The sequence below is a fragment of the Thermobia domestica genome, chromosome 12 (genome assembly GCF_964235325.1).
Source record: "Thermobia domestica chromosome 12, izTheDome1.hap1.1, whole genome shotgun sequence".
In the NCBI taxonomy this organism is placed as follows: domain Eukaryota; kingdom Metazoa; phylum Arthropoda; class Insecta; order Zygentoma; family Lepismatidae; genus Thermobia; species Thermobia domestica.
Window position 1 is genome coordinate 206,153,787 of NC_137465.1, and position 15,288 is coordinate 206,169,074.

The 15,288-nt window shown below is 35.0% G+C and overlaps 1 protein-coding gene across 1 annotated transcript in view; it reads right to left on the reverse strand.

Annotated features, from left to right (window-relative positions):
• Positions 1 to 1,079: 1,079 nt before the first annotated feature.
• Positions 1,080 to 15,288, reverse strand: part of LOC145666977 (zinc metalloproteinase-disintegrin-like 4a) — a 75,406-nt gene continuing 61,197 nt past the window's right edge. The window contains exons 13-15 of the mRNA XM_081734637.1: positions 13,160 to 13,337; positions 9,335 to 9,524; positions 1,080 to 5,163 (exon numbers count right to left, since the gene is read on the reverse strand). Of these exons, the coding sequence (XP_081590763.1) occupies positions 4,280 to 5,163; positions 9,335 to 9,524; positions 13,160 to 13,337 (1,252 nt within the window). The 3' untranslated portion in view covers positions 1,080 to 4,279. The remainder of the gene's footprint in view (positions 5,164 to 9,334; positions 9,525 to 13,159; positions 13,338 to 15,288) is intronic.

The window sequence follows — 15,288 nt, forward strand, 5'->3', positions numbered from 1 at the left end:
AGCAACTGCAATATTAAGTAAATCCAAAGTGAATTAACTTAGGTTTACTAGTTTGCAGACAATGTTCTCCTGAGTTAATTTTATGTTGGACTTCACAGTGTAGCCAAAAATACTGAAATCCACAATGTAGATTTAGCCTTTATTTAGTTGGTAAATTTCCATGCAAGTATTGGGTTTAAAGAAGCAAGGTAATGTTAAAAGTTGTATATACTCAAGTTTATTGTTTGAGCTCCTCCGTGGCTAAGCGGTTAGCGTACGCGCCTATGGCGTGGGAGACTCGGGTTCGATTCTCGGCGGGAGCTCATGTGGTTCGGATTCCACGTTAATCAGTAGGTCCACGTCTCATATATAGCCTCGCTGCTGAACGGGACGTTAAACTCAAAATCAACTCAAGTTTATTGTTCACAAGTTTTTGTTAGAACTTCCCTTCTATTTTGAATTAAAATTAATAAAATTTCAATTCTGGGGAACTTTTTCTAGCTAAACATTTTATTGCAATTTATAACTGTTAATATTTGGGGCTTCTTTTTATATTATTGCCGCAGAAACGTTGTAATTATCACTTTGTTCAAAGGTACAAGAGGGTCTGTTCAATGGTACATGACCATAATGTATCTGTGAACAAAACGAATATGTCCTTACTATATCTTATAAAAGCTATTGTAATTATGTAACACGTTTAAAAATTTATCCTATCTGATAGCGAAGAGATGACACTTCAAATACTATATGACAAAAATTGGGGGGTAAAGTGCTGAATATTAGCCCCAAAATTTCGAAAACTTTAAAAGTGTTCACAGGTACGTCTTCCCCTAGTTTGGTATAAGGTTGATACAGGAGAACTCCACCAGGAGTCGTATTCAAAATGACCAGTGTGTTATTACTGGGCAGTCAAAATAATTAAGCATGAAAACCATGCGAAACAAAGTCGAAGGAAAAAGAGACAATTTGGTTTAATCTTTTGGTATTCAACTATGAGTTTGACTACAATAAATAAGTCGAAACTTTTCTTTTCTTTTTTTTTTCCTTTCTTCAATCTTCAGGGGAAAATAAAAGTACTGTCTTTTCATTTTTTTAAAAATCCGTGTTAAAATATAATTAGTTTACATACAAATAAATATAATTACAAATTTGAAATATTCATATATAAAACACGGAATTCTATTCGCAACAGTTATTACATATGAGTAGAATGTAAGGAATTTAAACTTTACTGAGCTGAGAATAAATAACAAAATCTGACCAAAGTACTATACCTAGTTCTGTCATAAATTCTGTCACAAACATTAGTCAGGATTGAGAACACGATTATAGAAACAAAAGTGTGCCAATGATATACATTTATTACCTGAAATAGAGAAAAGTGCTGAAGCAGTCGAAATGGCTTACTCCGGCCTTGACAAATGCAAGTCTCCTGAGCCAATCGTCAATTGCGGCACAATTGATCAATGGATATATCTCTCGCTGTCTTGAATGTCCCAAATTGCGGTGAGGTTTATTGCAGATTTTCCTTTCAAGAACTTCCCACAAGCAGTAGTCCAGTGGACTAAAGATTGGACTGCCAGATGGCCAAACTTTAGCGTCAATAAAGGCAGGAACATTATCGCGCAGCCACTACTGTGCCTTGCGGGATGGAGTTGAATCCTGCTGGAATACTCATGGCTTTCCAGCGAACAACGTATTATTGAAAGGCCTCACATCTTTCAAAACAGTCCGTTGGTAGTTTTGGCCCCAGTTTTCACCCTTTGTGAACAGAAATAAAATTCCCTTGATTGGACACACACCATCACTGATACTGGTTGATGACCTCTCTGGACCTGTGGTGTTCGCTTCTGTAGATATCCTAGCATAGATTTTTTTCACACTGTTTGCTATTTTTTTTTCTTCCACGGTGAAAATCTTTTCATCTATGGAAAGGATATTTTCATGTCCATTGTTTGCATACCATTGGAGCAGTGTTATGCCTGATGGTTTTAAACCTGTCATTCAAACGATGGCCTGGTCCAATGATAGACCCTCACCCTGATGACTCGAGACGTTGTTTGTGTCGACATCTGTAGCTCTCACCATAATTTTCTGTTTCCGGAGTGGATTCTTTCCTATGCGTTCTCACAATTTCCTCACCCCTAGTGTCCGTGCTGAGCTTGGACGTCCGGATCTTGGGCGATCATTGACAGAGGAAAGTTCACAGAATCTTGCGATGGCACGATAATCAAATCGCAGCGTTATGTGTTCAATGTTGCAGGAGGTTGAATATGCCTCCCTCCCCACTTTTTTTTTTTTTTTTTTTTTTTTTTTTAAACCATGTGCAGGGCAATCACAGCAACCGTGTTCTTCCTTCGCCCCATTCCATCTTTACACATTAAAGTTTCTTCTCCAACTGGCCCGTGTTCACTACCAGAGGGTTCTCTTACATTACGAATACGATCACGCCACCTATACATCCCTGTGTAGCATTAACGATGATTAGTATTACATAATACAGTAAACAGCGATAAATTGTTTGAAACAAAACTCTGTCTTCTTCACCAATGTGATTGAAAGCAAAATACTAAGCTGCTTGACACAACCGAAGTTGACCTCTTTCCGCTGGTCTACTTGATAGAACGCGGGCCTTTGGTATATGAGGTCCCAGGTTCGATTCCCAGTGGGAGGGCCTTGAAATGTGAACGCATTACGGTGGTTCGGACGCCACGTAACTGTAGATTCACATTTCATATAGCCTCATTGCTGAAAGGGACGCTAAATTTCAACCGACTAATCAATTTTTATGTTGTCTCCCTCTTATGCATGATGGAAAATACATATAGATGAGTTGGAGGCTACTTAACACTACAGTGGTCGCGTAGCTCACTGGAACGGCATTAGTCGCGTGGAGGACAATAGTCCTCCATTTAAAATTTAATATATTTTACTCTAATTTTTATACAGTTAACGTTTATTGTGTATGAATTCCATGTCAATGGATTATTTAACTACATTTAAATGGAATAGGATCTATTAAGGTAATAAATTGTAATAATAACAGTATTTACTGAAAGGGTAAAAAAACCGTCTGGAGGATCATTCTCCTCCACGCGACTACTATAGTGTTAAAAGTGTGATTGGTCAAGCAGCTTAGTCTTTCGTTTTCAGCACACTTATGAAGACGACAGTGATTCGTTGAAACAGTTGTTCCTGTTTACGCTATTATAGGGTATGTACAGGGTGGCCCGAAAGTAGATATACAGTACCGTACTGATCAGCTCATTGCATTTAATATCATTTCTTGTTGTTATTTATCAGGTAGACTTAGTTTCTTTATTATTTGTTCTTAAAGTCTTTTTACTCATACCTTAAGTTCGGAACAGTCGAAGTAAGTAAACTCACAAACTAGAATGTTATACTTGATCAATGCAGGGGTGTATACCTACTTTTGGACCCCTGTATAAGTGAATTTTTAACTATTTAAATATGCGTCCAAGATATATTTGTGCTAGTTAACGTCTAATAATAATAATATAAGACTTGCCCATATTTTTCCTTCACAACATTTTTTTTCAACCTATATTTCAGTTGTCCCAACGGTCAGTTTTTGTCAGGATAGAAGGCTTAGATTATTTTCCTATTCAGATCTTTACATAGTTGTTGCAACTAACAATGATACCTTGTAAATATATATATATGTCGTCATTCCTAAATGATTATAACAGTCGCCGTGAAAGTTTAAAACTATTTTAATTTTTTGTAACCTAGTTTCTTTTTACATTACAAGCCTTATTCAGTAACTTAAGGTGCCAGACTACTAAATATTTTTCAAAACCTAACAATAACTTATTATTTTGTAATAACTTGTATAAGTTATTACAGGATAAGTACAAATATTACTTGAAAAGTAGTAAACAAGGAACCAAGACAACATGATAAGTCATCAATTACCGTTGAGTTCATTTTTCTAGTCGCTGTCTTAACCTAGATTTGTGGGTAATTCATATTTTGGCCACACAGTAATTTCTATGGATGGCAACACTGATTATTCTTCCGATTCGTATTTTTAGATGTAGAATAGCACTACCTATTATTGTAGTAACTTAAATTTCATTACCTCTTTCCACTTACGAAAAAATGGCAAAAGAAAAATTTGTTAGGTTTTGAAAAATATTTAGTAGTCTGCCTCCTTAATACTGACAAACTTATATTAACAGTTAAGAAATTAAGTACTGAACCATTAATCAAATATAATAAAATGCATCAGTTGGAAGAATGTAAAAGTTGTAAAGTTCTGTACTCAATTGGTATTTCACCTGCCACGGATATTTGGTTTTTTAGATTGCGGAGGAGGAGCCGGAGGTGTGCTGTCTTTTTTTACCGTAGACTCCTGAACAGAATCAGTGGAGCTACTATTTCCTCTTGATATTTTACTTAATCTCTGAAGAACACCAGGAGAGAGATTCGACGTGAAATCCTTTGGTTGTATTCTGTGTTTAGCACTTGGATATGGTGACCCGGGAATATGTGGTTTATTTGTTTGTGGAGGGGGGGACGGTGGGAGTCGAACAGTTTTTGTTTGATTTATACTTCTCTCAGGACTCTCTCCAGCAACAACACAATATTCAACGTTATCAGATGTATTGGAGATAGATCGTCTTAACCACCAACTATCTCTTTTTCCCAGCTGTTCTCCGTTTCTATTTTTGTTCATTTTCTGTTCGTTCGCTTTGTTGTCAGAGTGCGGAGAACCGATTTTAGTAGCTCGCATTCTGTGTGGAGAATCAATAGGAGTATATTTAGCTATTCTTTCGTTAGTTGTTGATTGTAGTTGAACGTAACAACCAATATCTACAGACACTGTTCCTTTACCGCAGAAAGATATCTCAGGTGGAAGCGAATTATCAACTATGATTATTTCAGACGAGCGGGAATGTTTCCGTACTCTTTCAACTGGACTGTTTCTGTTACTGTTATTGTTTGTTTGTGACTTCTGATGATTGATAGATCCAAAACAAAAACATAACTGTAGTCCTTCTGACTTTTTGAAACATTGTGCATTTCTGATTTCGCTAATACAGTCACAATCAAGTTTTCCATTCGTATGAACTTGGTATATTAGCAGGGCTATGATCAATACAAATGGTACGATTCCAAGGAATATGATGAACATGGCAGCCATGAAGTCGTAGTTACCTGTAAAAGATAAGGAATAATGAAAAGATGGTATGCACTCAAGATTTACTAGCCTTGCCAGATACAGTACTAAATAGTATGCTACAAATTATTATAACCTTCTTAATAATAGAAAGAAAAAATCCTTCTTTCAGAAACTTTTTCGTACTATCTATAGATAAAATAATGTAACACATTTATGGCGAAGATACACTGATCTTGGTTTGAAATCATGCTTGTTGGATTGCATTATATATATATATATATATATATATATATATATATATATATATATATATATATATATATATATATATATATATATATATATATATTAAGATTTTTAGAATATTTAATGTATAGTAAATATTATACATTTTTTTTCTATTACACGTTTATATACATATTTTAGGGGTTTATATACATAAAAATCCGATCTTCAGAAATAAAGGTTACCAAAAAAAAAAAAAAAAAAAATAGAAAAAGTAGTTAATCCAGTTTAACAATAGATCAAAATTCAATTTACTTTTAAAGTATATGAACGAACATACATAATAAATATTTTGCAATTCACATAACGTAAATATACAGAAAAGTTCAATGTTTGAGATGCTTACGTAAACATTCCGTGGTATTTATAAGAGCTACATGATATTCAAAAAGAGAACAATGACAATAACACTATTGAACTACTTTCAAAATCAGTTAAACTGTTGATAACAACTCCACTTTCCTTTAGGACATTACATTTGACCTGCTGTGCTCTCTGCTGAGAATTTAAAAACAGAATTGGTTTTCTTCAAGTTCAATTGAATTGTTTAACGCTTTGACTCCCAGGGGATTTGGGGCGCAAATGTATTCTAGATCTCTAACTTTCTTTCCAAAATTTAATGCTGTTAGTGTATTAGACGCCGTCAAAAATTATAAAAGAAAAATTTCTTCTAGTTCCTTACCAGTGGGTAACGTACCCATAATAACGGCTACGTTCTCCCTCGTTGAATGGCCATGCTAATGCGTTGAATTAGGAAAGATTTGGTTCGAGTGTCTCCTGATTTAATAGATATACGTTTGCCGATTTCGTTAATAAATTAAAAGTACAAAGAAGGATTTATTATATACATCTGAAAACTACTACTTTGTTCTATTTTTCAACATAGCTTCCATAAACATTCAAGCACTTATCATATCTCTGAAATAGCTTAGAAATTCCATCAGCATAAAAATCTCCCGCGAGTCCTGCCTGTGCCTTGAGTCTTTCTGTGACCGCATCTTTAAGCTCCTCATCGTCACCATGGCGCTGAGATCCAAGCCACTTATTCATATGCATGAAGGGATGGTCGCTGGGTGTCAAATCTGGACTGTAAGGTCCAGGAAGTAAATTTTCTCAACAAGTTCATTAGTGACAATTGATGGCCTACCGTTCCTCTCTTGGTCATGAATGTTTGTTGGTCCACTTTTAAATGAACGAACCTATTCACGAGCAACTCGTTCACTCATCACACTTGGTCCATACACGGCACAAACTTCCGATGAATAGCTGCTGCCGAATATTGTTCTGCCGTAAGAAAACGTATAACGGCTCACACCTCGCACTTGGCGGGTTTTCTACAGCAGCACACACTTCGAGACGCTACAAACGTGGAACTAGTGATCACACAATCTTCACTCTACCACGGCTGGATGCACACTGATTTACCACGAACGTCTGTGCAAAGATGGTAGTGTGGCCTTCCCTACTTCACGCACAGTGACCAATCGGATGTTACTTTAAGAACGCGCCTCGTATATATATATATTTTTAAAAAAAAAACTGTGGAGATGTGAGCGTTGAGAGTTCAAAAGGCGAAGGTTCTGAAGGATCAATTGCAAGTGTTAACAGCATCGTTATTCATATTGAGTTGTTTTGTGAGTTAGTAGAAACAATGGTAAAAGCATTGTGAAAATATAAAATAGAATACGGAAAGGAAAGAAAGAAATACTTGTGTATGTAAACATCTGAAGGAAAATAAGATTTTGTCCGATAATTCGAACTTTACTAATGGTGAATGTTATTAATTAGCATGTAAAAATGTTATTTTGAATGAAATGTTAAAGACGAAAATAAATAAATAAGTAAAAAATTATGAGATATGTTGAGGAGTTGCCGGAAAAGTGCCTTCGGAAACAATTCTCGTCCTCAAATAGGTTCATGAGCCTGTTGATGAAGTGCGTAAGCGATTACACTTTAATTTACTCAAATAATGGAAATAATCTATTTGTTCTCCAGCATCTTCCATCTGATGTTTTTAAATTTATGACTTACTCATCCTGTTTAGTCGTTTCAGGACGCCGTTTGAATACGAAAATTGCTTTGAATACACTATTCTTGTACCGCCTGGATGCATAATAACGATTTTATATGTCGTTAACATTTCGTATTAAATAAAGTTTATGCACACTAGTTTATGATATTTGCCTTCTAAAAATTTTCCTTTCGGTATTTACGGACCTATCTTAATATGTGTCCCTTTTTTACACATCCCTTATCTATAAATGTTCCCTTGCTGTGTATTATTTACAAGTTCTATTTCTGCCTATCCGTTTTCCATCTCAAGAAACCCCTAAATATGAAACCTTTCACGCTGGTTTAGTGGCTAGCGCGTGCATGTGTTACCGGGTTCGATTCTCGGTGGAGAGCTCAAAAAATTCACTTTGATTAATCTTCCGTCTCCATTGAAATTTGTGCTGGTGGGCAACTTCCAACATAGTTGACTGTGACAATTTTTGATCGGACACCTTTACCTAGTACTGATATGTTCCGTTCCTATGTTCTGATGACGGGACATTCAGTATTGAAAGCTAATTGTCTTTATTTAATTTCTTCTGTGTCTTTTCGTTCATAACTATAATTAAATATATTTTACTTTGATTTTCATATTCCCTTGATATAATTACATACATAATTTATATTTGGAACAAAGAAATCCGTAAGTTCGCATGGAAAGGAAATAATTCACCAGTAATTGCTAAAAACAGTGTCGTAGAATACAAAGAAAGAAAAAATGTATTTTATACGCTTTCGCTAACTTTTCATTAGACAGGAAGGGAGGAAGAAAAGAAACGTTAGATTATTACATTGTCAGATTGAAAGTCGAAAGAGTTTCGTGGAGAATGATTCTGGGGTCGTAATGATCAGCAAGAGTGTACGTAAGGGAAAAAAGAATAAAAATTAAGTGAACTCAAAATTAATGTTTAAAACTTAGCGGAGTAAACACATTAATAACATTTAAAATTACTTAGTTGTAAAGTGTTGATGGTGGTATATTTGACAACAAACGACTATTATTATCATGTAATTAACGTGATGTTTCGGTTGAAAAAATTATCCTCATCAACAAACTTAAGTTAACAGTTTACAGTAAAATAATATGACTGTAAACAGAATACAAAGAAAGAAAAAATGTGTTTTATACGCTTTCGCTAACTTTTCATATTATTTTATATAGTTTATAGTTTACATATATAGTTTATATATGTAACACATATAACTATATAACACATATATAGTTTACCACATACAGTGAATCTGAAAGATGTGCACAAACTCTGGAAGGTGATTCGTGACGTCAAAAGAAGACAAAAAGTCCTCTTACATATTGTCGGATTCCGCGTCTGTAAGATTGACAGGGTTGCCTACTTGGAATCGATAATCGAATCGTGACAATTGCAACGGAACAGAAGATATGCACACACTTCAGGAGGTGATTCGTCACATCAAAAGAAGACAAAAAGTTCTCTTCCGTGGTGCATTGATGTGCACATCTTTCTATTCTATTCGAATTGTCAGGATTCAAGTTTCGATTCCAAGTTGGCATCCCTGTCACTCGTACACTACGCAGAATTCGACAACATACAAGGGGATTTTTTTCTTCTTTGATGTCACAAATCACCTTCCGGTGTTTGTGCACATCTTTCAAGTTCACCCTGTATATTCAATATGTAAACTCATTTTTCTGGTTTGAGAAAGAATAACCATATCCCATCCGAATAGGCAGTTTTTAAGTTTTCAACATTTATGGAACACATTACAATTTAGAAACTTAAACCATATTTCTTTATTAAACTCTATAAAATTAATGTGTAAAAAGCATGAAATTGATACGAAAAATCAACTGGAATGAACATGGAAAGAGAAAAACTAAAACCAACTTACCATCTGGATGACTGACTGGACCACTATCTTCACTTCCTCCAGGCCCAGGAGCATCGCAATATGGTGGAGCAGCACCTACGTCACAATGGCAATGGCCTTTGCTGTTACAAACGCCTCTTCCATTGCAGTTATCAGGGCAGCTGTTTGATTGAACATCTTTAACTGATACACACTTTTGATTTACACACATCTGTAATTGTAAAAATAACAATATGTAAATGTATTAATAAATATTCTCTAGAAGTAGACAACTTGTTATGCCAGTAGAAATAATTTGAAATTAGCAATATATGAAAAAGATGCAAAAATGCACGGCTGGACCGAGACTCGAACCCGAGATCTTCGGCGTACCATGTCGCTGCGTTAGCAGCACTCTACCCAATCCGCTTCCTAAAAGTTATATATTCCCTAACTCTTGAAGATAATTTTCTTTCATTGTATTATTACCTATAGAGGAATTTGTGTGTTAAAAATCGGTTGTTTCCTCCATTTATCCATATAATGAAATTTGATTGCAAGAATAGTTGTTCACTGTGAAAATGAAAGATTTCAAATTCATCATTAAAGTATGTCGATTTTTTTTCACTGATACCAAAAACTATGAATTCAACTCTAATATTGGTCGTTTTCGGGGAGCGGCAAATTATTTAGAGCACAGGGGCTCACAATATATAAATACGGGCCTGATAAAATCTGTAGCTATAACAAAATAACTGGCTACTTTTTGATAGTCGACTAGGATTTTCAAATCTATATTTTGTTATTACCTGTTTACTTATTAAGTCCATGTGAAAGCCTTTCAGCCCGTATGAAGAACGTAGTTTCGAAAATTAAGATGTTCATTTGTATAGATTCCACTGGATAGACAGAAAAATAAAGAAAAGTACCCAGCCCTTGAAATCGTGTTTCCTTTCACTGCTTATCGTACCCTTAAATAATATAAGTGTGTTTCAGCACTCCTAAGTCATTGCTTTTGTTTCAGAAAAACAATTCTTTTTCTATTATTGTTATTAAAAAATAATAACATTAATAATATCCATCAAAGTTATTAATACTTTTTGAAGATAAGATGTTTATAATGAAACTGAAGGATTTCAAACTTAGTATTCAAATATACCAATTGTTCCACACTGACATTTCAAAACACATTTTTTGCCAATGAATAAAAGGAAGAATAGAATTATTAAAAAAAAAAAAACATAAGAAACATAGAGCACCAAGTTTATCCAACACTAATAATCATTTAACTAGATATGCATTAATTGCAAATTTGGAGCAAAGCGATAAGTCTATGGGCATTCCGTTTTTCGGTGATTATTCCTCAATGGTATGTTCGATCGGGACATGCGACTCCTCACTACACTTAGTGCGCGCTCTTGAATTGCTATGTTAAATTTGGTTAAGAACGGTTAAAGTATATCGGACAAACGAACGCCTAAGTCGAGTAAAGAGGAGATTTGCAGGAGGAGGTCCGAGCGAAGCGATAATTCTATGGGCATTCCGTTTTTCGGTGATTATTCCTCAATGGTATGTTCGATCGGGACTTGCGACTCCTTACTACACTTAGTGCGCGCTCTCGAATTGCCATGTTAAATTTGGTTAAGAACGGTTAAAGTATATCGGACAAACGAATGCCTAAGTCGAGTAAAGAGATTTGCAGGAGGAGGTCCGAGCGAAGCGATAATTCTATGGGCATTCCGTTTTTCGGTGATTATTCCTCAATGGTATGTTCGATCGGGACATGCGACTCCTTACTACACTTAGTGCGCGCTCTCGAATTGCCATGTTAAATTTGGTTAAGAACGGTTAAAGTATATCGGACAAACGAACGCCTAAGTCGAGTAAAAAGGAGATTTGCAGGAGGCGGTCCAAAAATAATTTTCATCAGATTTACAATAAATATGACACTAAAACAATGTGGATAACTTATCACAGAGACTAGTACCAAAATAGTGGAATATATTAAGTAGTTTGTACATGCAATGAATTGTACATTGGAAATATATATACAGGGTGTCTATCGGCCACGAAAGTCACGAATGTCACGAAATCAGAAAACGGTCATGAAAGTCACGAAAAAGTCACGAAATTTAGCTTTAGGGTCACGATTTTTTTAAACGGTACAAATGTAAGTACAGATTAGAAAATTTCGTTCTATAAAATGTCAAAATTCACTACCAAAAATGTCTGTGGTGGGCTTTAGACGCTACCAAATCGCAAGCAAAGTACGTTTCTATCGCATGGATGAAAAGTCGGCCTAACTCGCACGCAAATTCGCTCTTGAAAATGTTAGGAAATTTTATGATTTGGTGAAGAAAAGGTCACGAAAAAGTCACGAAATTTCATTTTGGAATTTTAATAGACACCCTGATATAGTGCTAATTAGATGTGCTTTTGCAGGTGAAAGGTACTGTTTTTTAATTAACGTACCTAGGTTAATATTCTTATGTTTTTTTAATAATTCTATTCTTCCTTTTATTCATTGGCAAAAAATGTGTTTTGAAATGTCAGTGTGGAACAATTGGTATATTTGAATACTGAGTTTGAAATCCTTCAGTTTCATTATAAACATCTTATTTTCAAAAAGTATTAATAGCTTTGATGGATATTATTAATGTTATTATTTTTTAATAACAATAATAGAAAAAGAATTGTTTTTCTGAAACAAAAGTAATGACTTAGGAGTGTTGAAACACACTTATATTATTTAAGGGTACGATAAGCAGTGAAAGGAAACACGATTTCAAGGCCGGGGTAATTTTCTTTATTTTTTGTATATCCAGTGGAATCTATACAAATGAACATCTTAAATTTTTGAAACTACGTTCTTCATACGGGCTGAAAGGCTTTCACATAGGTAATAACAAAATATGATTTGAAAATCCTAGTCGACTATGAAAATGTAGCCAGCTATTTTGATATAGCTACAGATTTTACCAGGCCCGTATTTATATATTGTGCGCCCCCTGTGCTCTAAATAATTTGCCGCCCCCCGAAAACGACCAATATTAGAGTTGAATTCATAGTTTTTGGGATCAGTGAGATGAATAGTAAGAGTTATAATCCAACTCAACTTCAAGGTCATACTCTACTCCCTAGGGAGGTGGAGACATTTTAAAAGTAATCGATAAAGACAGATATTCGTGTTGAATTCATAGTTTTCGAGGTCGCTGTGTTTATCGGTATCAGTTTTTATGATGTTCAAGTTCATCCTCACCCCTTTGGGTAAGGGTGGGAAAGGATGACTTTTTAAAAATAATCAGATAAGCTAGCTAATTTGTAACTACTGTAATTAGAGCGAATTAAACACATTAACATATTTTCTCGCGCTTGCGCGGGGCTCTGCGGGTTGCTAATTTTAAATATTATTTTATTGTGAATCACTGGTTCATGGGGTCCTTGGTTAGATCCCAGCTTGCGCCAAGTGAGCTCTGTGGTGGACAAACACCGTGTATGTGGGTTCTGCCGTTTCATCCCACTTTCTTCATTCCACCATTTTATTCATCCCTATCATCACCATCTCCCTTAGCCCTCCTTTAAACGTGGGACGTAAAACTTAAAGATTTCATTTCATTTCATTTTTAAAAACCCAAAATTTTGCCGCCCTGTGCTCGAGCACAGAATAGCACTTACCTAAATACGGGCCTGGATTTTATGAACTTGAATATCAGAATTCACAAATTGGATCAAAAGCTTGTTCGCTACCGTATTATTAATAATAATAATAATAATAAAACTTAAAAGATAAAGGTTTGAATAAAATATAATGTGGCCAGGTGAAATAAACATTCTAATGTTGTTGGAATGTTCAATGAATGATATTACCTTGTTATAACCACAGCTGGCACCATTCGGCACTAATCCGGGATCCTTTTCATTTAAACCAAAGTCAATAATTGCATTCGCACAATTTTCCAACATGCGGTAGCTAGTTACTGTTTGACTTCCAAATGTCATTTTAGATTCTGTTGGGAAACAGTGTAGTCGTCCACATAAGATGTCCCTGGTTAACAAAACGAATTAGAGAAAGAAATTAAATATTAGTACTATTGTGTACTTAAGTATGATCTTTTTTTAGCATACCTATGAGTAAAATAATTAACAGTACGTATTAAGCCTCTTATGGAGCCGCTCCATCTGATAACACCGAATTTATTTATTTATTATTATTTATTTATTTATTATTTATTTATTTATTTATTCACTAAGTTTCATACAGTACTAGGTTATTTATTTGGTTGAAACTGAACAACAACAACATTAAAAACACAAATATATACAGGGCGGTAGGTAACTCCACCGAAAAACTTTGGGAGGCGATTCCTTATACGAAATGAAAGAAAAAGTTCTAATAAATATGGGCCGAAAAACGTCTCCTTTCAGAGTTATGATCCATTGAAAATTCGAAAAAACCCTTTTCAAAACTCCCTAACTTAGAAACTATAGGACCTATCCCAAGCGGTTTAAGGAATTACACAGGAACTAGTATGTGCTCTATCTAAATATCCATGTTTTACCATCCTCTGTTATCGGTGAAAGAAACTGTAAAAAGGAAGTTGAAGTATAGGGATACTCCTTTAAGTACTAATAGTGTGTTGGTTTCGCTGGTACCGGTGAATTCTGAAACATGGATATTTAGTTAGAGCGTATACCAGTTTCTGTGTAATCCCTTAAACCGCTTGGGATAGCCCCTATAGTTTCTAAGCCAGAGCGTTTTGAAACGTGATATTTCGAATTTTCGGTAGTTCATAACTCGGAAAGGAGACGTTTTTCGACCCACGTTTATTACAACTTTTTTTCATTCATCTAGTATAAGGAACCGCCTCCCAAAGTTTTTCGGTGGAGTTACCTACCACCCTGTATATACATCCATATATATATATATATATATATATATATATATATATATATATATATATATTATTAAGTATTCTGCCTTTCGGCGGGTCCTGGGACTAATGAGGATTTTTTATTTATCTTTTTAAAATTTTTAGATTTGGACCTGAAAATGTTTCTTTCACTTTTCTCGATCTTCAGCTTCCTCTTTTAACTCCCAATATTTTCTCCTATCTTTCAAATCATCGATCAGCTGTGTTCTTCTTCTTCCTATTCCTCGCTTCCCTTCCATCTTTCCTTCTATGGCGGTGTGAAGAAGACAATTTCTTCGCAAGATGTGTCCAATCCAATTGGCCTTTCTAAGAAGGATGGTGGCTAGAAGTGTCCTCTTCTCTCCTATCTGTTTTAAAACATCTTCGTTTGTTGCTCTCTCTGTCCATTTTATCTCCATCTTCCTCCAACAGCACATTTCGGACTTCTCTAAATATTTCTTCTCCAATATCCGTAATGTCCAAGTTTCTGAACCATAAAGTTCAATAATCCATATATAGCACTCGACCAATTTCTTCCTTAGTCCAATATTGAGCCTGCTAGTTACGAGTGATCTTTTCTTGTTGAATGCTTCTTTAGCTATGGCAATTCATGACCTGATCTCTTTGATGCAGTAAGCGTCTCTCGTCAAAATACTTCCCAGATACTTGAAATGATCGACATCTTCAAGTTCTCTTTGTTCTACTCTGATCCGTAAGGGCGTGTTTGCACGGGATATTCTCATGACTTTCGACTTTTCGATGAGATATAGATATATATAAAAGAAAGTTCACCTCTAAATTTATAGTATTCTCTTCAGTTGATTTCTAAAGTTTCGTTCAGTAGTAAAAATGTTGAAATCTGTTGAAACTGTGTTATAACTTTGCGCTAGTCTGTAAAACAGGGAGCACTTAACAATTGATAATCTTCAAGTCTCATAAATTAGTAAATTTAGAGAGAGAGAGAGAGAGTTCGCTTTAGAGAAACACCAAGGTTAAGCTGGGATGATAACTATTCAGAATCAACTTTACCAGGAATTCTAAATCTAACTATGGCAAGAAAGAAGTTTAAAACCGAGTCAGTGCGAG